At 36.1% G+C, this 25,245-nt stretch overlaps 3 protein-coding genes across 6 annotated transcripts; 2 read left to right on the forward strand and 1 right to left on the reverse strand.

Moving 5' to 3' along the window:
- LOC130992593 (uncharacterized) lies at positions 1-6,827 on the forward strand. Of its 2 annotated transcripts, none has more exons than XM_057917290.1 (8): positions 1-276; positions 1,285-1,716; positions 1,806-1,980; positions 2,489-2,786; positions 4,965-5,037; positions 5,550-5,640; positions 6,072-6,151; positions 6,252-6,827. In XM_057917290.1, the coding sequence occupies exons 1-8, from the start codon at positions 196-198 to the stop codon at positions 6,543-6,545; spliced, it is 1,524 nt and encodes a 507-aa protein (XP_057773273.1). In that variant the 5' UTR covers positions 1-195; the 3' UTR covers positions 6,546-6,827. The 2 variants fall into 2 exon arrangements, with proteins under 2 accessions (XP_057773273.1, XP_057773274.1); XM_057917291.1 differs by lacking the exon at positions 1-276 and adding an exon at positions 351-509.
- Positions 6,828-9,326: 2,499 nt separating this feature from the next.
- On the reverse strand, positions 9,327-15,951 carry LOC130992634 (uncharacterized). Of its 2 annotated transcripts, XM_057917353.1 has the most exons (12): positions 15,814-15,951; positions 15,512-15,676; positions 14,693-14,775; positions 14,490-14,565; positions 14,287-14,354; positions 14,074-14,158; positions 13,583-13,704; positions 13,280-13,363; positions 11,700-11,846; positions 10,766-10,874; positions 10,546-10,665; positions 9,327-9,686 (listed from the first exon to the last, which is right to left on the reverse strand). In XM_057917353.1, the coding sequence occupies exons 2-12, from the start codon at positions 15,600-15,602 to the stop codon at positions 9,613-9,615; spliced, it is 1,059 nt and encodes a 352-aa protein (XP_057773336.1). In that variant the 5' UTR covers positions 15,603-15,676; positions 15,814-15,951; the 3' UTR covers positions 9,327-9,612. The 2 variants fall into 2 exon arrangements, with proteins under 2 accessions (XP_057773336.1, XP_057773335.1); XM_057917352.1 differs by having other exon boundaries at positions 9,327-10,665.
- A 3,112-nt stretch (positions 15,952-19,063) lies between these two features.
- On the forward strand, positions 19,064-23,405 carry LOC130992640 (uncharacterized). Of its 2 annotated transcripts, XM_057917362.1 has the most exons (7): positions 19,110-19,384; positions 20,412-20,505; positions 20,985-21,124; positions 21,206-21,568; positions 21,894-21,956; positions 22,059-22,316; positions 23,022-23,405. In XM_057917362.1, the coding sequence occupies exons 1-6, from the start codon at positions 19,247-19,249 to the stop codon at positions 22,293-22,295; spliced, it is 1,035 nt and encodes a 344-aa protein (XP_057773345.1). In that variant the 5' UTR covers positions 19,110-19,246; the 3' UTR covers positions 22,296-22,316; positions 23,022-23,405. The 2 variants fall into 2 exon arrangements, with proteins under 2 accessions (XP_057773346.1, XP_057773345.1); XM_057917363.1 differs by lacking the exon at positions 23,022-23,405 and having other exon boundaries at positions 19,064-19,384; positions 22,059-22,455.
- The last annotated feature ends 1,840 nt before the right edge of the window (positions 23,406-25,245 follow it).

Raw genomic sequence — 25,245 nt, forward strand, 5'->3', positions numbered from 1 at the left:
ACCTTCCAATGCTAAAAGTCGACACCTTTGTGATTCATTTTTACTCCACAACAGAATTTGGTTGACTCCTTTTCTTTTCTTTTCTTTTCTGTTCTGTTCACGGTCCACGACATCTTTCAATGTTCAAACCACACTTATTTATCGAAATTGCTTCCATAGGTTTTGTTTTGCTTCCAAGCTTTGAATCCAGCTGCCATGGCGGAGAGTAGTGGCGTTGGAACACTGCATCAACCCGCTCAAGAAGATGACCAAAATCTGCACGCCATCTTTGATCAGGTCATTATCTTTTTGTTACGTTAACATCACATGATTTAAATGTATTTTCAGCCACGAATTGTTTTCCCTTATTTTTATTTTTTTGGGATTTGTGAGGTGTTGGAATTTCTGTAGCTAATATAGATAGAAATTTATCCCCTTTCTTTTGCTTGATTTTATGAATTTCTTGTTTGGCAACTGCTTTGTACTTCGCAATGCTCTGATAAATCGAGAAATAGTTTGAATTTTCATAGGTAAGTTATTCTGAACTGAGCTTTAAATTTTGTAAGAGATGGCTTATTATTAAATTGAGTGATTCTAGAGTTTAATGAGTAGGTTTTCATCTGTGTGAGTCAGTTTGCTTGTAATTGGGCGAGGTAGCTTTTGGTAACTTACTCTATTGAGTTAGATAGAGAGCTGATTGGAATTTGGATGGCATCTCATTTTTTTGGAAATTATGAGATGTTTTATTGTACAAATGGTTATCAACCTGACCAAGAAGAGAAGACCACGCATTTCTGATATAAGCAGTCATCAGAAACTTGTGGGAAAATAAGTATGGGTAAAACCATGTTTTGGATTGTTATATGATGAATCTAAATTGCTTGATTTTGGCTTTATGTGCATTCGGTCATTGCTATTGTGTATGAGAGAGCTGCAAAAGTTGAACCAAAACTTCTTGATCTGCACTCTAAAACGTAACTATCTCTCTCTATGGAATGTTATTGCAATTCAGTTTCTATTTTTCAGGAGTCAAGTATGCAATTAGTTTAGAGTGGGATGTAGTTTATGTACTGTGTGTATTATATATTTCAGTTTTGGAAAAACTCTATGACTTGTAGAATCTGTGCCATAATCATTCCTTTTATATTTACAGAAGCATGAACGAGGGGTTTTAAGACTTTTACTAGCATCACCACTCAATAGTGGTGGACAATTTCTGAATACATGCTTGCCAACAGTTTTTATTCCTGGTTATAAGATTATTAACATGATGAAAAGAATTATTTTGGATATGAATGATATCAGAGATATGAAAGAGAAGAAGCCACGTTAATGCCACCCAGACGCCCAAATCTCTCATCCTTGGAAATACCTGAAAGATCTTTGGAAGCTGCATTGTCCGATTTCACAAGGATAGACATCCCCAGTCCCAGTTCTACCAGAGCAGGACTGCCTCCGAGACCCAGTTCGGCGAAACTTAAATCATCTGTTAAGAACATGCTTTCTCAGAAGAGCTTCAGGGGTAAAATCCCATCTCAGGAAACTGAAAAAACAGTTCTTATTATACCAGACGTGCCCCATTCAGACAAGCCTTCAACTTCAAGATCATTTTCCTTAAACAAACTTTTGTTTTCCCCATCAACAAAATCAGTACATTCTTTACCTGTGACACCAACGACAGTGGCTGATCCTAAGCCCTCACTGGAAAATCATGCGGATCTTCAATCCAAAACTCTTGTAAGTTTGTCTCCTAATGTATGCCTAACATACCAAAGGAAAATACTTTGATTCCTCTAACTGAACTTTGTTTCTGACATTCTGTACAGCAACCTGAAGCTACGAAATTCATGAAACGCTCTTTTTCAGTTCCAGTTAATGTTAAAACCAGAAGCTTGAGGCGAACAGAATCATCTGGAGGTTTGATACGTGTGATATCAAAGCACCATCACCCTACAACAGTGGAAAATGCCTCCCCTGATATATCTCCCGAAACAGAAGATGGTATAACATTTGCTTCTCTTCATTTTATTCCTGTAAGATTTAAAATAGTTCTTGTGATTACTGATCCTAACTTCTACACGTTAGGCATTCCAGTAGTGTGAAGAGCTTGTAACCTAAGGTAATTCAAACTTTTTAAGGGGCAACTTACATATCATTTTAAGCCCCTGTAAGAAAAGATCACGAATGAAACGAACGCTAGAAACCCTTCAGAATAGGGTGATGGTCAAGGCAGACATGTATGCCTTTTTATTTAAGTTGTATTCCCTCCGTCCCATTGATAATGGCTCACTTTCCTTTTTAGTCTGTCCCATTGATAATGGCCTATTCCATAAAAGGAAACCACCTTCTCTCACAAAAAGTTGTGGGCTCCACCACTTCATATCACTTTTACCCTTAAATCACTCTTCTTCTTAATAATCGTGCCCAAAAGTAATGAGCCATTATCAATGGGACGGAGGGAGTATTATAATTCATTATATTCATTAACCCATATTTTGACTATTTACAGCCATAGAAGATGCTGGGGAAGATATTCCCGAGGAAGAGGCTGTTTGTAGAATTTGTTTAATAGAGCTTGGAGAAGGGGGTGAAACACTGAAGATGGAGTGCAGCTGCAAAGGAGAGCTTGCGCTTGCCCACCAAGAGTGTGCTGTGAAGTGGTTTAGCATCAAAGGTAATAAGACCTGTGATGTTTGTAAGCAGGATGTCCGTAACCTCCCAGTAACGTTACTGAAATTACAAAATCATCCTAATGTTGTACGAAGACCACCTGTTGCACCACAACAAAGGGAACCGACTCGTTACAGGTAAGCTAATCCATAATGTTTTACCAAGGATTGGTTAACCTTAATGTTTCATAACTAATTATGTGCTCTGGTATACTGTGAATTCAAGTCCGGCTCATTTTAGAGTATTATTTACATGTGTTATCTCAATTTGTTTTGCATTACATACACTGAGTTCACCAATCAGTTCGGACTTTGAGTCTATACGTTACTCTGGTCTAATTATTAATTCAACTGATGCTGTAGTCATATTGTCTGTCTTGATAGTTTAAGTTCATAATATTTGGATGTGTTTACGTAGTTTGTAAGTTGTTTCTTTCTAAGAGCCTTTTGGTATATAAATTGATATGCTATGGAGGAAGTTCAAGATATTTTCCTACTAAAACCGTAGAATAGAAAATTTAAGTTATTTAATGTAGCAACAAAACTCTCCTGAATTATTTTCTAGAAGTCTTTGTTCTTTATTATGTGGAACTTTTGGTTTGTGGTCAAGCTAAAGGCTAGGAATTAAAAAGTTTCCATGTTATTACTAATTAGTTTTGTAAATGGAGGATAAGAAATTGGCACTAGCTTCTAACATAACAATCCCATCCATTTTCCTACTTCATATGTTTCATTGTAATCCCCTTCATTGCCTCAGAAAATATTGTTGGCATTGCAGTAATTCATTTTATTTTATTATGGTAGATAAGTCCCCAGAATTGTTGGCATTACAGCAGCAATTGTACAATAGTATGGCAAAATCCCAAGAATTGGTGCAAGTGAAAAGATAAAACAATGGCTTCTTGATAGGAATAAGATTAATTCCTTTGGCATTTACCAAAAGAAGGGAAAGAAGATTTATCTAGTTAGTTGAATGATTAATTTATTTGCAGGATGCCAGGATCCATTAACTTATTTTAGGGATATCTTATTGCTGTTGTTTTATTATGAACAGAGTAGATGTAGTAGAGATCATTTAAAAGTTAGTGGATAATTTTACTATATTATGGGAGACCAATTTGTGTGATGGGATGACTGATATCTCTAATACTTCATTCTAATTTATCCTCAAACAATAGGCAACCTCTGACTGCTCATGATCTATCAATTTGGTCTGATCTTCTGCTCTTTTCAATTGATTCATCATTCATGCTACTAACATGAATAGAGGTATGGTTAGATGCAGTAGAGAAGGGAATCAAATTTTCATAGGTGGAGTTTGCCTAACTGCAGCCTTGATTTTAAAATTTTGATAAGATTGAGTAGATGTTAACTACCCTAATCTGGGAGAACAATTCATCAACCAGTGGCAGTTGACACAGATTCTTCACCTATTGTGAGCCACTTGTACACAATGGCCTCTAGTGGTGACATTCGGCTCTCCACTAAAACAGTAGTTTGCACTATACGAATGATTCCATGAAAGTAGATAACTAGAGATTACTTGGGTTGATGGAGGGCGTTGCTCTTCAGTGGGTACATTGGGTTGTGTGACATTATCCACGTATGTTGTGAAGTAGTTAGCTTAAGAATTGGTGTACCAGTACTAGTAGTACAGGTGCAACCCATGGTGAACGCCTTTGACTTGAGTGCTTGGTCATAACCAAGCAAGTTGGCAAGTTTGACGAGTACATGAATGCCTTTGTGGCCCGTCAGTTGCACGTTTATAGTCTCTCTAATTCCTTCTGCTTGGGGATATTTCTCAACAGCTTGTGAAAAGACATTCATGTGCAATATATTGTTGTTGGAGAGCATGAAGATGAACTGGATCTCGTAGATTACAACCTTGAGGACAAGGCTGTGGCCATCTAGTTAGAAGCAATTGTTTACCAGAGAACAATCACGATCTGAAATATATCCTAACATGTTATATAACTGAAAGCAATTACAAGCTGTCCATCTTTGGGTTTTTTTTCAAATCCACACATTCATCAGTTCAGGGGTTATTAGTAGATTTATTTGATACCAGACTATCCGAAAAATAATTATTCATATGTAAATGCTTCTTCTCAGTTTTTTGTCCCCTATTTTGTCATCATGTGGTTGATAGTAGCGACTTACTAAAGCATGACTTCTTCTTTGAAGTAGGTAACTCTTCGGTTCAATAATTTTGGCTTCTCGATTCCAATTGGAAGCAGTTGTAAAACTTTTAATTTGATGTTAGATTTATAAATCTCTAAGCATTGCTTGATCTGTAATTACTTCAATTCTCAACAGGGTCTGGCAGGATGTGCCTGTTCTCGTCATGGTCAGCATGCTTGCATATTTCTGCTTTCTGGAGCAGCTTCTGGTAGTACTCTTTTGTATTTTATATTTACATCCCTACTGTATCTCGTGGGAAATGTCAACTGATGCAAAACATTTGTTTTCTTGTTCAAGTACATTATGGTGTAGATCAGACTCATCGAAAGTTATGAGATGTTCATATAGTTCTCTACAAGTTCAAACTTAAGGAACTAGTTATAGACTTATTATAAATAAAGTAAAATCCCTCATAATTGCACAACTCTATTGCTATTAGATGATATGTTATTTTTTTGTATTCTTATTTATATAACTATACTAGTTAAAAGATTTGGAAGTTGAATACTAGGCAATAGCAGGGGAGCTTTCATTAGGGTGGAGGTATCTTATTTAATCATGTGAAGTAGCTAGTGATGTGGCTGGGACTTCTATTTCAGGTTATTGACATATGGAGATAGTTTTTGTTGTGTTATACGTAAGTAGATTAAACTACCTTACATAGTTGATCCTCCTTTTAGATTTCATCACTTGCTATTTTTAACAACATCTCCATAACAGGTAGCTGACATGGGACCTCGAGCACTCGCCATTTCTTTGCCTTTCTCTTGTGTTTTAGGTCTCCTATCATCCATGATAGCATCTACAATGGGTAAATCCATAAGCTTCTGTCTATTCACTTGTATTGTCACAAATTAATGAATTATGGAGCTTTGGTTTAATTATCAAGCTACCAGATCCACCTCCAAATTTCTTCGAATTCATTGCTTGGCTTAAGAAATGAAAAAATATTGAAAGAGTGCAGTTTTAACTGCACAGATAAATAATCTGGGATCATGACATTTTCTTTTTTCTTCCTGAAATGACTATCTTTTAATTACAGCCACTGAAGTGTAGTTCAATAAAGTAGCAGATGATCTTTCATTACCTCTTGTTATTAATCTACACGAGCATCTCCTGCTCTGTTCAGTTTTTGCATATCTGTGCAACTGATTTGATAAGAAAAATGTCAAGTCCATGCAAGTTTCTGTTAATTAGACTGTTTTTTTGTTTTATAGAATGCTTTCATGTGATGATTTGCAGTGAGCAAGAGTTACATATGGGCTTATGCTTCTTTCCAGTTTGCAATAGTGATCCTATTTGCTCATATTTTTTATGCCGTGGTAAGAGATGCTTCCTCTACTGTCTTCGAATTCGTCTTGTTCTTCTAATTTGTAAAATTTAGACTATAACTGCATCTTGCTTGCTTAAAATCAAATGCAGCTCAATGTCAATCCTATTCTTTCCGTGTTGCTTTCCTCTTTCACTGGGTTTGGGATTGCGATTAGTACCAATTCACTTCTCGTGGAATACTTAAGATGGAGAGAAAGCCGTCATCCCCAGACCTTACCACAACAAATAAGCAGCGGTGTACAGTCCCATCGACATGAACAAAGACACCACCAAAACAGGCAGCATCATCATCATTATCGGGCCCAACATAGTGATCCAAGTAATCAAGCACTGCAAACTCCAGTGACACTCACAATACCCGCGGGGTCATCAGAAAACACATGAGAAGCAGGGAATGCAGCTGAACATTTTAGGCAAAGATTGAAAGCTTGAAGAAGGCATTTTGAACTGAGATGTATCTATTTTACACGAAACTGAAGGGTTCAGATGCTCGGCTGGGCAGCTATTGTAAATTAGCAATGTTCTTCATGGATCTTAGTTGGAAGAGCTATTATATATATAGTCTGCAATCAGGATATTGTAATTTTGTTAACCAGCCAAATATAAAATTCAATGAGGTTGGAAGTTAAGTAGATGTCATTAATTTTGCAAGGCTATTTTGTTTCATGCATGTACTAGCCGATCAAGATCCGATTTTGCGGGTTTCTAGCATTGAAAATTACATTGATTCCGAAGTTGAATTATTTCATGTGCTTGGGATTTTCCAAGAGTAATGCGGTGGAGATGTCCGTCGCTTTTGGTGTGTTACTATATATTGCTGGCTTTTCTTATGTTGTTGGCACTAAACACGCTATAAATCCATCATATACAAAAATATGAAAACTGAGTTCCTATTGGAAAGGTATGGATCTCATACTCTGCCTTATGTTTGGCGATAAGGAATTATTCAAAATTTGGATGGTGGTTTTTATTCAAGAACAAGCTGTGAGTTGCCATCGACGAATTTTAGTGAGACGTTTCCCTTCCAATCAATAGATCGAGATTCCAGTCACCTAATGTGCATGAGTATGGGTGTGCATAACTCTAAATAATCGTCTTATAAATTTAACTGATGGATGTAACATTTAGTGTGCGTGAGTATGGATGTGTATATATAGCTCTAAGGGTGTGTTTGCTTTGAGGTATAAGAAAGGAATACGTTACGTTTATCACCTTAGAGCATCTCCAACGCATGGTGTCTTAGGGGGTGTCTTAGATGGTGGTCCCCACCTAAGACACACCCATCTCCAATGCATTGGTGCTTAGAGGGTGTCTTAGATCTCCATTTCCACAAAATTCATATTTCTACACTTTTATTTTTAAATTCCAAATTTCATTAAAAATAAAATTAAACATTACAATAATTAAAATAAAATTAAAAACATAATTAAAATACGATAATAAAATAAAAAATAACAATAATTTCCTAATTTAAATAAGCCCTCGACGCTTGAGCACTTCTTGAACTAGGTGGTTGTGCAAGGTCAATTGTGCCTTCGTCATACCCGTCGTGTCCTTGTTCAAGAGCTTCATATCCATCTCCTCCCGTTTCATCTCGGCTTGCATTTTTTTAACCTTGGCGATTTCCCCCGTTTTGTTGAACGTTGGTGTTGGCGTTCGCCGCCGGCGTGGGAAGATTTCCCGTAGCCAAGACATTGGAGGCTTGCGAAAATGGAGCAAATCCCATCATTGGAAGCCTCGAACTGCCTTGTTGCTCGAGGTATTCATCGAATTCACGATCCATTACAAGCAAAATGTAGAAAAGAGAATTGTTGTTGGGATTAAAAAAATTTAAAGAGAGAATTGTAGTTGAGAAAGTTGTGAATTTGATATTGTGGAAGAATGATATTTATAGAAGGGAAAAAAGGAAGAAAAAAAAACAAAAAAACAAAAAATAGCCGTTTACAGCAACGGTCGAATTAAAAAAAATAAAAAAATTGCAACGGCTATTAAAAAGTCTTAGCTAAGACACCGCCTCGCATCAGGGCGGGTCTCCATCGCTGGCAGCCTCCCAGCGACCCGGATCGACACTCCACTCGCACCGGCGAGTGGAGATGCTCTTATACTTTGTTTGCTTTGATGTATAAAAAAATTCGGACATGTTGTATAATTTTTCAGGCAACTCCTTATCGCTTCGGAAAGGGATAATCTATATCTATATAATATATAAAAGATGAGTTTTTTCCCTCTCTTCTTCCACCAATTTTTTCACTATTTTTTTCTTTTTATTTTTTATATTTTAATTCTTTTGTAAATATTGTCAAATTTGATTCATGAAAAAATATTATATATACATCGTAAATTTAATATAGTATAAAAAATATCAAAAATCAATAATTTATTAATATTTTATTTTCTCTTTTTTCATTAAAACTTTACAACTTATTATTTATATTTGTATATGAAAATATTTATTTATTTATTTATTATGATGCGTAATACTCTATAATAATAATGCGTAATGCTAATTTTCATTATCAAATAATTTTTAAACTTTTTTAATAGAAATAATTATCATTACGCTTTATACAAAGTTGAAAATTTATATTTTAATTTTGTTTAATATTTATATTTATTTATTTACTTAAATATATAATTTAATTTCAATGTTCGTCGTGCATCACACGAATGGTCATACTAGTTTTATACCTAAGAGAGAGTTGTATAGTTTTATACCACGTGATAAGGAGTGGATAAATATATTATCCTTAATAAGATATAAAAAATTTGGTTCTCATTTAAAGTGATAAATTTATACCTCATTATATTATCCCTCCGTTTAGATGAATAAAAAGCAAATACACCTAGAGTGTGTTGTGTCACTTGTGGGTGAGTATAACTCTTAACAAACAGCGTCTAAAAAAATCGCAAAATATTCGATAAGCCGATATAAGTTTGGCCCTAGAAAGCATCTGCCAATAGGATTGCCATTACACTGATTTGCCGACCCAAAAAAAGGGCTGAAAACATCATCAATGTGCACTGCACTTCACTCCCCACGCACTCACCTATTATTATTATTATTATTATTATTATTATTATTATGGAAAATCCATAATCCAAGTTGATTCTACAAGTAGGCATAGTATAATAGCAGACTTCACAAATAGAAAATCCACATGCCTGTTTTACCCTAACCACAAATGATTTTTCTTTAAAAAGGAAATGTCAAAAACTACAATTTAGCTTCTTCAACACTAAATATTTGCAAGATAAAAGCATAAATAAACTAGAAACATTTCCAGGAGAGATACAACAACAATATCAAAACTTTTAGGCAAAGAGGGAGCAGCTGAGACACCATGGTGTGTAAATTAGTGAATTAGGAACTCTCGATATATGTGCTGATCATTGAGAAGCATACCGGCTGCATTATGAAAGCCCTTGCGCATATGTAGTTGTCAACTTGAAATCATCGTACAATACTTCTAGAATTTGGTTTTGTCAAAGCTTCGACCACCCTGTACATCCATCGATCTAGCATTCCTGCAACATCAGCTCTAAACTTACACATTCCAATGGAAAGTAAATTGTATCCTAATTTGCTACCAAAACAGCCAGGCTGTAGGAAGGAAAAATCTTTGGTGGGGGCTGAATTTTCTAACTTTCGAGTTCAAGATTTCGATAAGCAAATTTTCCTGCTATTCAATTTGGAGGTGCGAGCTTTTCCACAACAACCCGCACAAATTTGCAGATGATTTGACGATCTTATAAGAATGAAAAAGTAAAAAATAATTGGTGGGGCTTAAGCCCCCCTTACTCTTATTTGGCCCCACCCCTGAAAACGGTTATTTCAAAGGTAATTTCCAATTCTAAAATTACAGCAGGTCACCAAAATAACATCTAGACAAATTTCAACTCAAATACTATGACAGCTATCTGATAATTGATAAATACTACTCCTCCCTCCATCCCATTTGACTTGGCCAGTATTCTTTTTCGGGCTGTCCCACTTGACTTGGCATGTTTTCTTTTTGAGTAATCACTTTACATTACATTAAATATGGGTCCACACACATTTACACTACAATCTCACTCTCCTAAATAATCACGCCGAAAAGAAATAGGCCAAGTCGGCTGGGATGGAGTCAACATTTTATTCAGATAAATATCTTATTTAACCCAGGAAATGAGTTTACTTCAAAATCAGAAGTCCTTTTTTAGACTACAGCAAGTAATTAACATTGATTCCAAGAGTACTAGCATGAAATAGAGATGCAGTCTCAAAAAAATTAAAGTAATGCCACAATTTACATACAATCACATAACCACCAAATTAAGTTACTAGACATACATGTACATGCACTGCTAAAGAAAACAACCAGGGGAAACAAGTGGAACCGACCTGTTAAGGCAAATGTACCACCCAGTACTGCACAAAGACGTGTAATGAAGTGGAGAAAACTACGTCGTTCTTCCCTAATGGTCACCGTAATTGGTGACAAGTCATATAGGAAGTAAACGGCTGCACCAAACAATGCAACATTAACCTCGCCACAGTTTGGACAGAAAGAACGAAGGATTCAGAAGTGTAGAAAACATTCTTTACATTGAGGACAACCTACCAGGCCATGCCCTATCATGCTCATTAATTGGAGAAAAGTACTCGGTGACAGAGAATTGATTTGTGGGTAAGACTTCCTTTGAAATATACTTGTATTCAGTCGGGACAATCTACATCATCAGAAAAGAAATAATTTCAGGACTGTTAAGTGTTAAGTAATTTCAAGTTGATGAAACATATGGCGTATATCCCCCCACAACATAACATACGCCCACAGGGCCAAAAAAGGAGATGATAAGCCTAAATCAGTTCAAGCCAAGCAAAATAGTATCAGAAAACTATTATGTCTAAATTCAGTCTACATCAGTCTGTAGCTAGCAGATGTGTCTTCCAGGAATCAGACCATTGAAGATCATCGCATCACTAACATTGACGAAAGGAGAAGACCTTCCCAATGCATGTCACTATGTCCAAAGGAGGTTCACACCAATACATTATTTTCTCAGTAAAAGCATCAGATGGATGAATTGCATCATAATATCATATACGGAGAGGAGATGCCCCCTGAAACTCTAATTCAGACACTCCATTTGCAAACAGAGAGTCAAAGCTGATTATATGTTTAGGTTAAAGGGGGAAGTAGGTGGCCCGTGGCCTACGTACCTAACAAGGATTCTCAGAACAACATTACCAAGCTATGCTAAGTTGCTAACAGTAGTTTATTGTCATATAGAAGTTATCTCTTGATGTCAAATTAAGTTGTCATTTTAGGATTCTGCCGCATATTAACCCATCTAAAAACCATTTTACCATTGAATATAGACAAGTTCTCATAGCTGTATACAGTAGGACAAGATTTATGCATATGATATAAATGCACTCAGGTCTTTTCTGCATTTTGTACTGATGCTTGTTTATATTTTTAATTCATTATTTTGTTTCTTGTCAAAATAAAAAATACATTATAGTTTCATTAAAATTGAAAGAAAACGAACCTTTATGTAATACTTGAATGTTCCGCTTGCTCCACGCAAAATTCTGGACGTGCCATCAAGTGGATTCTCTATACCAGGATATTTGGGCCCAAAGGACAAGTCATGAATTATATGACTCACATTGACATGAGAAGAACCTTCAAAAATCTGCAGGAAAGAAAATGATGCCATATAATTTAAATGTATTGCAGAAAGTTCAGAAATGAAGTTCCACAGTTATCAAACTAACAAACATGAAGGACAATGATTCCCAAAAAATTTAGCAGTCCAAGGAAAAATCCTATAAATAAAAGCTAAACGTTGTGATTGGTTAATGCCATAACTGCTTTACTAAGCCTAGCATAGACCTTGATAAGCTGGACACCAAGATAAGCAATTGCAACATTGGAGCCATTTTTGGGGCGGATCTGCTAAATCACTAATAATCGGTGAACCATAAATAATGATTTAGTTAGTGTGCATTTAGTAGATTATGGAAACTATAAAAATAACAAACAATATAGACTTAAAGATATCCACCATGAATTATTTGGCTGCTGTAGCCCGAGTTCAGATCTAGACAAACCAAACAAAAGACAGCTGAGCACATGATTAGATTAGACATTCCATGTGTTGTGTACAATGATATTAGATGGAGAAGATTAAGAAAATGTACAGTAACAACAAATGAACTGAAGTACCTAAATATTTGCACCATTCTTTCACATCTGTTTATTCTTTTGGCAATATTTTCAAACAACAGCATGCTTGATTTTATCACTTTTTGTTTTTTGTAAATAAGATAAAATTATCGAACTCAAATTCTATCAATGTCCAATTGAAACACTCTTGTGGTCAATCTCGATACATTATTTAGGTGTCGTCAAGAGTCTTTATCAAGTGAAGATGGTGTCAGAAAATCCACCACTTTAACTTAGTGCAGCAAGACCCGTTATTTGTGATATTAAAGAAAAATGGATTTTCATGGATTAAAACCAGCAAAACAAAATACATTTAAATGGTTCAATTTCAAGAAGAAGGTGATAATGTTCGGAATTTCAGACTTAACATGTGAAATCAAAGCTGGAATCAGAATGCCAACACAATAATGATACTGTAAAATTCACAGATTTATTGCAGGGAGTTTCATCAAACAATGCAAATATTAATATGCTAAATTTGATACAGATGATAAAATTTATAAACACGGAATTCAATCCCGGTTGGTAGGAAGGATCAATATAATTATCTGAAAATCACTACTATTTATCTGGCATCAAAAGGGAGGGGAAAATGAAAAAAATAATAAAATAAAAAGGGGGAGAGAGAGAGACAGAGAATTGTTTCAGATAATAACCTTAAATTCAATCATAATATTTTTGTAAGGAACTCTAACTGCCGCAGACATTTAAGCTTATATATCCCATAACAACCTTAGAGGACATCACTACCATATTTGTTTGTATAAGAAAACCAATCAAATAAATACTTTGAGAAGTAACACTTCAGGCACCTGACTGGGTCTTTATTATGAAACTAAAAATGTCATCACATGGAGAAGATAAATAAATAAATATATAAAAGGAAATGCAGGAGCTGACCATCTGTGCAACAAAAATGTTCAATCCATGGACTGAGATATGGAAGTTCCCAGCAACTCGTTGCACATCTAGAACACCGTACACCTGCAACAAACCAGGAACTAAGGACAAAAGTGGCAAGCAACGAGCAGGAGCCATAAATTAGAAACCTACCCACCCCCCTTCTTCATTACTATATTCATTGGTGTAATTAATAACAAATTAGGTTCTCGCCCATGGCTGTTTACTCATGCACACATGGTGGATTTTGCTGAAGGAAACATAATAAAGATCGCATAAAGTTTAAATATGACAAAAGCATACCCGGCAACCTTCCGCATTAGCCAATGCATGCTTCACCTTCTTAATCATATCTTCAGCTTCTTCATCAAGATTGTGGAGTTTGACTTTATGGTCAGACTCCTCATGGTGATCCTTGTGGTCATCTGATCACGATGATCATAACAAAAGATCATCAGTTTGAGCAAAAAGTTCTATAGAGTAACAAGATTCAAGTTCTACATTAAGATATTTGTACTATCTATAAGAATCCGAATAACATCTAAAAACTAAACACAACCTGTCGCAGCACAACAATAAGGTCAGACCTATCGCTGTAGCTTTTTAAGACAATGGTTCAATGAATTCAAATAGACTGGTGATCATAATAACTCAAGCACAAACTTAGGAGAGACAAAAGGCTGGGGGAAAAGTGACAAAACATTTTCCAAGAAACATTATAAGCAAAAGCATTTAGGAGAGAAAAGAACCAGATAATGGTTGTAAAAAATGAAATAAATTTAAGATAAACTAACCATGGCCATGAGCAACATGCCCCTTCTCAACAAGGTCGTTTAAATACTCTGTGCCAATAATCACGCCATCATGATTCAAGCGAAGCTGCAGGAACAATTAATGTCAGAAAACTGATGAATAAGTTTACCAACTTTTACAACATCCCCTTTGCTGCTGACATAACATGGCCTCATAACTTGTTAACAAGTAAATGAAATAAAAAATCGACCAACCTTCCATATATTTGTGTCAAGATCAACTTCATGCTTCCCTGACATATCGATTGCATCTACACTAAGCACTGAAAAATCCCATGAAGTGAAAGACCAGGTAGAAAATGTGAATGCACTTACAAAGAAGAGTCTTCATTAGACAAAAGTTATACTTAAGGGCAGTTGAGGATAATATATTAAAAACAGAGATCCAAAAGACTAACCATCGCATGGCAAAGATGGGAATGTCATATTTATATGGATCGGAAGTGTTTCTCCACGTTTTAAGTCTACTGACATCTGCCAGGGTCCAAAATGTCACATATAATCAATAAAGTTAACTATGTTAGGTGAAGCTATACTCAATTCAGAGAATGTAGAAACAGAACCAAAGAACACTAAACAATTTATGGGGATGTAAGCTGACCTGGTGTACGGTATATGTTGAGAGATAATAAGTCAATTCATGCACGAACAAAGTTGCCATGATTACCAGCCCAACAATAGAGACTAATGAGAAATGTGAAAAGGTCTGCAGTTAGTGGCAAACCCATCATCCCATTCTAAAGGAATTAACTCAACAATCATTACATTGTACAGTGATAATATTTTTCAACTGCATAGAGACTAGTTGCAATGTTACTTAAACACTAAACGAACAAATTTATTAATTTAAAACCATACAATGAGTGAACCAATTTATGGCTCTCATTATAAGAGACTATAACAAATTACACATATCCATTGCTAATACATAATTCACCCTTATCAAAACTAATTAACCTAATAAGAAAATAAGAAAATAATATGAGATTCCTTTCTAGAGCCAGAACCACCACTAACTATGATCTGAAATCTATTGCATGGCATATTATACCAAGCTGCAGCAAATGAAAATTCCCAGAATAAGATTGGTCCATTGCTCCAACCACTTATATTCCTTCTACCCATGTGTTACCACTCTATGTCAAAATGCAGTACAAATCCAATCAGTCAAACTTAAAAATCTTCTAACAAACCCCGATTTCAAAGCCTTAATTGACATGACTAACACAAATTCTCTTACGGTTCATACCCAGGGATGTAGATTCCACAGCAAGACAACTCTTATTGTTCAATGCTTGCATTTTACAGTAGGAAAACATGAAGCAATCTCACAAGTCGAAAGTTGATAAAAACGAATCGAAAAATAAAAACAGCAAAGCGAAATTTTAAATTTGGGGGAGAAAAAGATGGAAAATCATACCAAAGGCCCCGGATTTTGTCTTTTGCAGCAGATGGTCTTCAGCTCTCGGGAACGCATCGATGTTTCTTAGCGCCTGCTTGAAATTACCCATCTTTTTTTGTCTTTCCTCAATATCTTATCAACCCTAATATCCCTCCAGAATCAAGCAATGATTGAATCCCCTATCTACAACACAACAGAAAATTGAAAAAAAGGAAAAAGAAACAGAGGAATTCAACATAATACGATTCCGATAATCAATGAATTGTAAATGTATCGTTGAGATTCATTATGCCACCAGAAGAGAGGGGGAGGGAGTTCACCTTGAGAAATTCGAGGAAACTGAGAAATTTGCGCCTGCAATGAGCAAAAAAATATGAAACGGAGATTGACAAATATATGTTGCGGGTCAAGATAGGAGGACCGACGAAAAACCTTAGTCCAAATGTCTTCAACATAATAATAACTACTACATAAATATTGAACATAAATAAAATATAGGTAAATACAAATTATTCTTTTTATGAAATATAAAATAATCCACATCAATTACTCAATAAGAACCTAAATTTTAAAATACATAAATTTTCAATTTTATATAAATTATAATGATAATGATAATTATTAACTAATTTAAATATTTTATATATAATATTAAAATAAATACAAATTAAATAATTAACTGTAAAAAAGTGGAGTAGTATTTAGATATTGTATTTATATATTCTTTATTTATACGACTTCAAATCTTTTAGTTTTTTCAGTAAATGTACTATAAAGATTTTCATAGTGCATATTTATAGTTTTATATCCCGTGCGATGCACAATATCCAAATACATGTATATATATATATAATCTAATTATAAATATAAAGTGCAATATCTTAATATACCTAATAGAATGTAGATAAAAGTGACCCTAATACGATGGAACAAAATCGAATATTTATCCTTATTATTATAATATTTGTAAGTACGATGGGTATCAATCAATTTTATATAGGGTAAATTTCACTTTAAACTTCAAACTATTTTCGCACTATCAATTATATCCCGAACTATCGAAAATAAAATTTTAAACTTTGAACTATCAATTGCACCATTCGTATATATTTTTTTGCTCCAAAAATCTGACGTGGCTCGTCGAATGCTACGATGTGCTTAGAATTATTCTTTTTTTGGACCTACATTAGGTAAAATGACGTGATTATATGCCTTATTAATTAAAAATTGAAGGGAAAAAGTGCAAATAAGTCCTCCTAGGTGTAGCCCTTATAGCGTATACCTCCCAATTCTCACTGTGCGTGCAACTAAACCCCCCAACTCAAGAAAAATGGTGCAAATACCCCCCTCTCCCTAACCTCCGTTTTCTCACCGTTAGTCAGCATTTTTTTTTTTAATTTTCTGTGGGGCCCACCTTCTTCACCTTCTTGATACAGCTAACTCAAGAAAAAAGGGCGAAGAACAGCTGCGGCGCCGAAACTCAAAACCATCTCCCTATTGCCCTCCATCAACACCACAATCACTCCCAAAACCACCCCTACCCTACTCCTGATGCCCCCCTCCCCCTTACCCCACCTTAGGATCCACCCTTCGTTTATCCCATTATTTTCTCTTCGATCAGTCTTCGAATTCATCAATTTCACAACTTTTCACACCCAAACAATTATCTTATTCGTTTATTGTGTTTTTTTTTGCTATGCTTAATTTGTAAACGAGAGTAATTGCGAGGAATGGATGAGAGGAAATCGAAGAGACCGAACGGTTTCAGCAGCCGGAGCTGCGGAGTCAGCAGCAGCAGCGGAAGTAGCAGTGGCGCGTATGACACCGTATGGGAGTGCGTGACCCCGTACGTGCAGGACCCGCGCGATCAGGACGCGGTGTTGCTGGTGTGCAAGCGGTGGTACGAGATCGACGCAATCACCCGCAAGCACGTGACCATGGCGCTCTGCTACACCGCCACGCCGCAGCGGCTGTCGCGCCGGTTCCCCCATCTGGAGTCGCTGAAGCTCAAGGGCAAGCCACGCGCCGCCATGTTCAACCTGATTCCAGAGGACTGGGGCGGATTCGTCACGCCCTGGGTGGAGGAGATTATCAGGTCCTTCGGGAGGATGAACGTGATGCACTTCCGGCGGATGATTGTCAAGGATTCAGATCTCGAGCTTCTCGCGACGTCGCTCGACAAGGTTCTGGAAGTTTTGAGACTGGATAAGTGCCCAGTTTCTCTACCGATGGGCTTTTGCGTATAGGCAAATTCTGCAGGTAGTAAAACGTGAATATTGCTCTCTGTTAATTATTGTTGTTATGTGATGTGATTTAATTTTGAACTGATTTCAGTTTTATGCTTTGATCTGTATTTGGTAATCTCTGTTATTGATATGATGACATATTTCATCTTTTTTTTTTTCACTTGAATTTTTTGTATACGCTGATCTCTTGGAAGAGTTTTACTCCCGTCATTAATTTTTTGAATTTCTTGAGTTGGCTGTATTCAAGAAGGTGAAGAAGGTGGGCCCCACAGAAAATTTAAAAAAAAATGCTGACTAACGGTGAGAAAACAGAGGTTAGGGTGAGGGGGGTATTTGCACCCCTTTTCTTGAGTTGGGGGGTTTAGTTGCACGCACAATGAGAATGAGGAGGTATACGCTATAAGGGCTACACCTAGGAGGGCTTATCTGCACCTTTTCCCAAAATTCCAAATAGACGAAGGTTACAATTGATACAAAATTGATAGTTTAAGTTTTAAAAAATTATTTTCAATAGTTCATGATATAATTGATAGTGCCAAAATAATTTGAGATTTAAAGTGATATTTATCATTTTATATAAATATGAAATATAAAATATTTTTTTGATAAATTTACAATATTAAATAAAGAAATTAAAAGATTGCACCACAATTCGAATCGAAGACCTTTGAGCTTAAGCATTAACACCTTACCACTTGGTCAACTCACGCACATTATAAAAACGTTTTTTCGTGCATTGTGTGATTGCATTCAGTATATACTAAAGCGCAAATTCTTGGGTGAGGTTGACCTCACCCTATGAGACGGGTCGGGTCGGGTCGGAGCGCGGGTTTGACGGGTCGGGGCGCGGGTTTGACGGGTCGGGTGGGTTTTGGGCGCGGGTCTGGGATACCAGAAATAAAGTATACATTCTCATTAATAAAAGTAACAATTATTGTGAACAAATGTAATACTTTAGAAAGATTACATTTCATCATATCAATAGTTACTTTTCCTCAAGACAATGATTATTTGAATTATTATTTGAATTATTTCATCATATCAATAGTTACTTTTCCTCAAGACAATAATTACTTGAATTATTATTTAATTTTTTTTCTATATTCTATTTATTTTCTCCGTTATTCAAAGTAATTGTTATTATAATGAAAAATAATTATTGATATGCAGAAATGTAATGTTTTGAAATTATTACATTTGTTCATAATAATTGTTACTTTTATTAATGATAATGTGTACTTTATCCCAAAACCGCGTCCAAACCCGACCCGACCCGACCCGACCCGTCTCACCCCATGAGGTTGACCTCACCCAAGACCAACTCATACTAAAAATGAAAAATGAAATGTATTTTTTAAATGAATCAAAAATAAAATATGAGAAAGAATTTCGAAGATTGAAGGAGCATTTCACCGTTTGGCCGGTCAAAATTTCAGTCGTCAAAACCTCATTCTTATCCCGCTGGGTTTAACAGAACAACATCTGTTGCCGTGTCGTGGAGACGGGCATGTTCACGCTCTCCCACGCGCCGCCGCGTTTTTCTTCCCCTGGAATTTTCCAGAAGAGTGGAGGGCTTGCAGCAGCGGGATCCAAATCGTCGTCCCGCCTCTTTCGCAGCCTTCCCGTCAGCTCGCCGCCTCTCAAGGTACTGTTTTATTTTTGCGGAGTTGTTCGTTGCAGCCGTAGCTCGGTGGTCGAACCTCATTTTTTTATTTGAAGACATTGTTTTCGATTAAGTATTTCTACTGCCACAGAAGCTGAATTCGTATGAGATGTTCAAATTGCGGTTGATGCATAGGAAAAGTGAAATGGGGGTGTGGCAAAGTTGATGACAGTATATATTTTGCTGAAAGGATCTTGTCAAAGCTTCCACTCAGTCCGCGTTTACATTTTGTGATTGATAATATACATGATTGGGTTTTTTTTTATCTTCATTATTAGGATGTCTGCAATCCTATCCCTTCAATGAGATATGAATCAAATTATAGAAATTATCACGAGCCTTGTGATATCCTAAAGTTCTAATCTATTTTAGTAAACAATGGATTAGCCTACACTGTTTTTATCCATCTAGGATATCACCCATAGTGTAAACCATCACCGTGAAAGTTTTGTAGTTTTAGAGTCGATTGGATAAGAAGAACTTCCTGTTTTTTGCCTGTAGAAAAGTTTCTTTTGAACTTTATGGAAGAGGTGAACATTTATGTAGGCAACAACATAAGCTGACAATTAATACTCTGATGATATATGCATGTTCGTTGAAACTAGAGTTTTGGCTCACTAGAAAGTTGCCGCTTGTGTTTTGAATTAATAACAGAATTTGAGAAATTTGTCTGAGTCCAGAAAAGCAGCTTTCTTAGCTGTATTTGTGGCATAATGGTGTTGGTTTCAATCAATAGAGTCATCCCAGATTTACTGACGCTCAATCATCATCGGCTGAAATAAGTAGAGCAGACCAGTTCTACCACTTTGAAACTTAAGTTACTAATCGCATGAGCTATGCAGCCCTGGTTGGCTGCCTTTGGACTCCCACCAGTTTACCCTGTGAAAAATGCAGCACCTTCTCTTCTTTTTTCCATCTGAGAATATTCTTTATTTCTTAAGATGTAAAGTTCTTGCTCAGTAAGCTATTATTACATTTACAATTATGTATCTGCTTTTACGATAAACAGGAGCTGAGTGATGAAAGGGAGGGTGGTGGAATGCTCCCTTCTCTTGGATATAAGTGGTCCTTGATAATCTCTTATGATGGCACCCGTTTTTCAGGTTACTCCTACTTTGTATGTATTTTTCTTCTTTAACTTTTCCTTTCTGGTTTTCTCGGTTTCTGCCACTGTAAGAATAATTTGATTTGTGATTTTAAGTTTTTAACCTGAAGCTGGTCACGAGCTTAATGTTCTAGTTGTCAAATTTTGTGGTATTGTGTTCCTCTGTTTGTTAATTACAAGCTTCCTAGTCACAATCATGAGGTCTATTTGTTAGTGCATCTTATATGCTCGTGACTTAGGCTTAGGGGATGCATTCATTGCGATAGAAGACTTCTTGCTAGATTCTACAACTCACTAAAGCATTGCATTATGGACTTCTAATGCTTCCACAACCCTTCCACTCTGACCAAAAAGTAAGACCAAAAAGAAACAAACTGACAAGAGTACATAAATGAATAAATAAGTATTGTCATTTCCGATCTTCTTTAGTTTCATAAATGTTGTTTTTTTATGAACTTTTGTCCTTGTTTAATGTAGGATGGCAATATCAAACGTCAACGCCAACTGTACAATGTTTACTGGAAGAGGCACTGATCCAGATTACAAAATTAGGACGTGATCATCTCTGTCTTGTTGGTGCTGGCCGAACAGATGCAGGAGTTCATGCCTGGGGTCAGGTCTCTTTTCTCTTATGCAGATCTCACGAATGCAAAATCACTGTTTGAGAAAAAATTGACTTCGAATAATTTTTCCTACAGGTGGCACACTTCACCACACCTTTCAATTATGACTGCTTGGCCGGCATTCACAAAGCACTAAATGGTCTTCTTCCCCCGGATATCAGAATTAGAGAAATTAGATCTGTGCCATCTGAATTTCATGCTCGCTTTTCTGTTACAAGCAAGATTTATCATTACAAAATTTACAATGACACCATAATGGATCCATTCCAAAGGCTCCATGTTTACCACAGTACTTATAAACTCAATCCTGCTGCCATGAGGAATGCTGCCAAGCATTTTGTAGGGAAGCATGACTTCTCTGCTTTCGCTAATACTTCACGCAATGATAGGACACCAAATCCGGTTAAGAATATCTTCCGCTTTGATGTGATTGAAACGGTACTGCTCAATCCCATTAGTTTTGTCTCCTTGTTTTCTTTTCTGGAACAGGCATAGCCGCATAAAGTATAGCTGACCCTGTTTCTATAGCAGGCCTCATTAAACAGATAAAATCTGTATTCATCGAGCTAGTGAGGAAACTCATCCCAGCATCTTTTGCTTTTCAATTTCAAGCACCAAATTGTTAAAACAAATACAAGATGAGACTACTTGAACGCAAAGTTAATTATGCCTATAACTTTCAAAATGTCAAAATCTAGAGCATTAATTCTTCAGAATAACTTCAGTGGAACTAGGTGAGGTTTAACCAACCTCTGTTTTGCAGGGTCCCGTGTTGCACCTTGAAGTTGAAGGATCAGGTTTTCTATATAGACAAGTTCGGAATATGGTACTCTATGTTTATATATCCATTGGCATGCTACTGGTGTTATCTCTTCTGTTACAAATGAGCCCATCTCAACAATCATTGTTGCTTCTCATCGCATTGCAGGTTGCTTTGTTGCTTCAAGTCGGGAGAGAAGCAGTTCCACCTGACATCGTCTCCAAGATTTTGGCATCTCGTGATAGGAAGGAGTTGGCCAAGTATACGTTGTCAGTTCCTCCTCATGGTTTGTGCCTTTATGCCGTCAACTACAATGAGGATCATCTTCAACTTCCCTCAGGTCGACCTGCAACGAGCTGGGGTAGGCACCATACTATAAGCAAATGTAAACTCCCATACTATTGATCATCACATTCCTGAGTTGAGGTATGTGTCTTACACTGTTGAAAATGTGTACATACACGAGTGAGGTGTGAGATATTTTGTCAATTTAGCTCATATCATGCAAATTACGATCCATCGTCTATATTTCGATATTATTAATACTCGAATTCATAAGATCACATCATTGATTTACACAAAGAGTTTCTTTGTCAAAGTTAGGTCAATGATAATTTGAATCTTTTATGCAATCTCTTAAATATTTGGGACCAAGATTAATACTACTAATATTTTTTTTTTACCAAAAGTTAATTTGCAAGCTATTTCTTTTATTTCAATTTTCTCGTGTTTTATAAGATGAACTGCAAATGAAAACAGAAAACAATTGCACCTTTCGAGCGTTGCAGATTCCTTTTAGTAAAATTCGATTTTTTATTTGGACAAATACCACCAGAAAACCTAAATTATTTGCTTTTTTCTGAAAATAATTCATATTATCGATATTCCTCCAATAATACTCAAACTTTCAAAATTTTGTTCCAATTTGAGGGGTGTTTACTCGGTATTTACTTTAAGTGAATAGATAGATTAATAAAATGCAAAAACTTGCATGCGGACGCCCTCATCCTATGCGGCCGGGTCTCCCGGCCCGTTAACAGACCCGGCCCGATCCGGATTCAAAAATATAAATAGGTTTTTCTAATTTCTTTTCATTTTTTCACAGCTCTTTCTCTCTCTATCGTTCTACAGTTCTCTCATTCTCTCGTCTCCCGTCTCCCTTTCTCTCTCTCTCTCTCTCAAATTTCATTGGACGTCTCTTCACCGAAGGATTTCTCTCAAGGATTCGTGTTCGCCGGCCAGATTTCTCTCAAGGATTTGTCATTTCGTTGTCTTCAAGGTATTAGGGTTTTCTAGTTGACTTCGATTTTTGAATCTCCTTCAAGTTTTTAGGGCTTTTAAGTTCTTTGTTTTTAGTCTATTGTAATTTTGTTTCCTTTTATCTGTCATACTTGATTTATCTATCATACTTGATTTTTTTGAACTTAGGGTTTTTCCTACTTTTTTTAGCTTTAGTTATGTCTTTGTTTACTTGATTTGTGATTATATTCGTTGATTCATGATTATATCTGCTTAGATGCTCTTGTGTTTTGTTATTTTAATGAATTTTCGGAAGTATTCATTTCTTTCAATAAATGTATAGTTTAATGAAACATGAAAGTAAGCATTATTTGTACAACATGTAATATTTAGAGAAAAATTTTGAGATAGCCAAAATGAATCATGGAAAACAATTTATGGCCACTTTTTGAAAAAACTTAAATTCTGACCATATTTTACAAATTCGGACGTTTTTACCCTTAATGAGGCGCATCGGGTAGGATCAGACACGCGGGTCACGTGTCGGGTCGGGTTAGGCACTTATGACACTATTAGTGCCAAGATTTTACTTTGTTTTATTTTGGATTTTCGTAACAAAGTAAAATGGTCTTTTTTGGCACTTATGACACTATTTAGTGCTACAAATGCCAACGAAAATGCAAAATAAAACTAAGTAAAATGATCATTTGGGCACTTATGGCACTAATAGTGCCATACGTGCCATAAGTAGTGCCATAAGTGCCATACGTACAACACAAATACAGAAACAACGTCATTTAAACCCTAAATGGAACATCTAAACCCTAAATAGATAATCTAAATCCTAAATGGAACATCTAAACCCCAAATGGATAATCTAAACCCTAAATGAAATATCTAAACCCTTAGGGGAAGTGTTTAAAATGGTCTTTTGGGCACTTATGGCCATAATAGTGTCATACGTTCAGCACAAATACAGATCATATCAGATCTGCCGATGACTGAAATCGAAGGAAGTGACGGCTATTGTTGCAGCGTAGATCAGATATGCCGATGGAGGAAGCGGCGCAACGATGATCTGAAGTCGGAGGAGGCAGCGTAACGTCCGTCGCGATGACGATCTGGAGCCCGGATCCTCCGCCGCCGCGTTTAGACCGAGGACGAAGGGTAGGAAAAGGGAGATGGCCACCACCTGACCAGTCCCTCATCCACACCGCCGATTTCAGAGGACCGGATCTCCTCCACCGTCGCCGCCTCATCCTCCGCTCCCACGACTTTTGCCCAAGCCGCGAGATCTACGTGCTCGACGCCGCTGCCGCGCAGCCGCTGGAGAGAGAGAGAGAGGGAGATGAGAAAGAGAGAGGGGAGAGAGAGAAGGGTAGAATAGTCATGACATACAAAAAATGGCCAAAATTTATCTTTTTTCAAATGGTGGACAAAATTTGATGCTGTATGTTGAATAGGGCCATCCGGCCCTATTGTTTCTAATATTTATATGCCATAAAATTGCATTTGATATGCAATGATTATGTTTAGTAAAAGTAAACATTTCTTCTAGAAAATGTATTATTTATATTCATAGAAATTAAATACTTATGTTACCATAAATATACATTTGTGCTGCAAATGTATACATTCTGGTTTACATTTATGCTTTCTGGTAATACTTATGTATTTGAAATGTAAAGTTTATGTTCACATAAAATAAATGTTTCTGCCCATAAATGTATTACTTGTGAATACTACATATATTAGTTAACATTTGTACCCAGAAAATGTATTACTTTGTATCTATCAAAGTAAATATTATCCTTATGATAACTAACCATTGTTTCTGTTATTTTTAATTTGATTTTTAGTATGAGTCAGAAGAAAGGGGTTACAAAAGGAAAAGGAAAGACAAGCGAGCCTGAAGGGTATTATTTATACTCATTAATAATATATACTTATATTATTGATATTAGTTGCACCAAATGTTTATTCTATTTTAAAGTACTGATTAGTTTTAGTGTTAATTTGATTTTTAGCATGGAGAAGAATAGACCTTCTAAAAGAGAAGCAGAAAGAAGCGAGTCTGAAACTGAAAGGTAATATTTATAATGTATAGTTTATTTTC

This window comes from Salvia miltiorrhiza, chromosome 7 (assembly GCF_028751815.1).
Source record: "Salvia miltiorrhiza cultivar Shanhuang (shh) chromosome 7, IMPLAD_Smil_shh, whole genome shotgun sequence".
In the NCBI taxonomy this organism is placed as follows: Eukaryota; Viridiplantae; Streptophyta; class Magnoliopsida; order Lamiales; family Lamiaceae; genus Salvia; species Salvia miltiorrhiza.

What these genes read in the sequence shown, in the direction of transcription:
- LOC130992634 (XM_057917352.1), bottom strand. Translation starts at nt 15,602, where the DNA reads ATGGGTAATTTCAAGCAGGCGCTAAGAAACATCGATGCGTTCCCGAGA. An exon ending in CCCATCTTTGCCATGCGATG is followed by an intron (nt 14,355 to 14,489) that starts GTTAGTCTTTTG and finishes GGGATTTTTCAG; the next exon opens with TGCTTAGTGTAGATGCAATC. An exon ending in GCATGATAGGGCATGGCCTG is followed by an intron (nt 10,666 to 10,765) that starts GTAGGTTGTCCT and finishes TGTTTGGTGCAG; the next exon opens with CCGTTTACTTCCTATATGAC.
- LOC130992640 (XM_057917363.1), top strand. Translation starts at nt 19,247, where the DNA reads ATGTTCACGCTCTCCCACGCGCCGCCGCGTTTTTCTTCCCCTGGAATT. An exon ending in GAGTTCATGCCTGGGGTCAG is followed by an intron (nt 21,125 to 21,205) that starts GTCTCTTTTCTC and finishes TTTTTCCTACAG; the next exon opens with GTGGCACACTTCACCACACC. An exon ending in GCTTTGATGTGATTGAAACG is followed by an intron (nt 21,569 to 21,893) that starts GTACTGCTCAAT and finishes TCTGTTTTGCAG; the next exon opens with GGTCCCGTGTTGCACCTTGA.
- LOC130992593 (XM_057917290.1), top strand. Translation starts at nt 196, where the DNA reads ATGGCGGAGAGTAGTGGCGTTGGAACACTGCATCAACCCGCTCAAGAA. An exon ending in AGGGAACCGACTCGTTACAG is followed by an intron (nt 2,787 to 4,964) that starts GTAAGCTAATCC and finishes AATTCTCAACAG; the next exon opens with GGTCTGGCAGGATGTGCCTG. An exon ending in GCTTTCTGGAGCAGCTTCTG is followed by an intron (nt 5,038 to 5,549) that starts GTAGTACTCTTT and finishes TCTCCATAACAG; the next exon opens with GTAGCTGACATGGGACCTCG.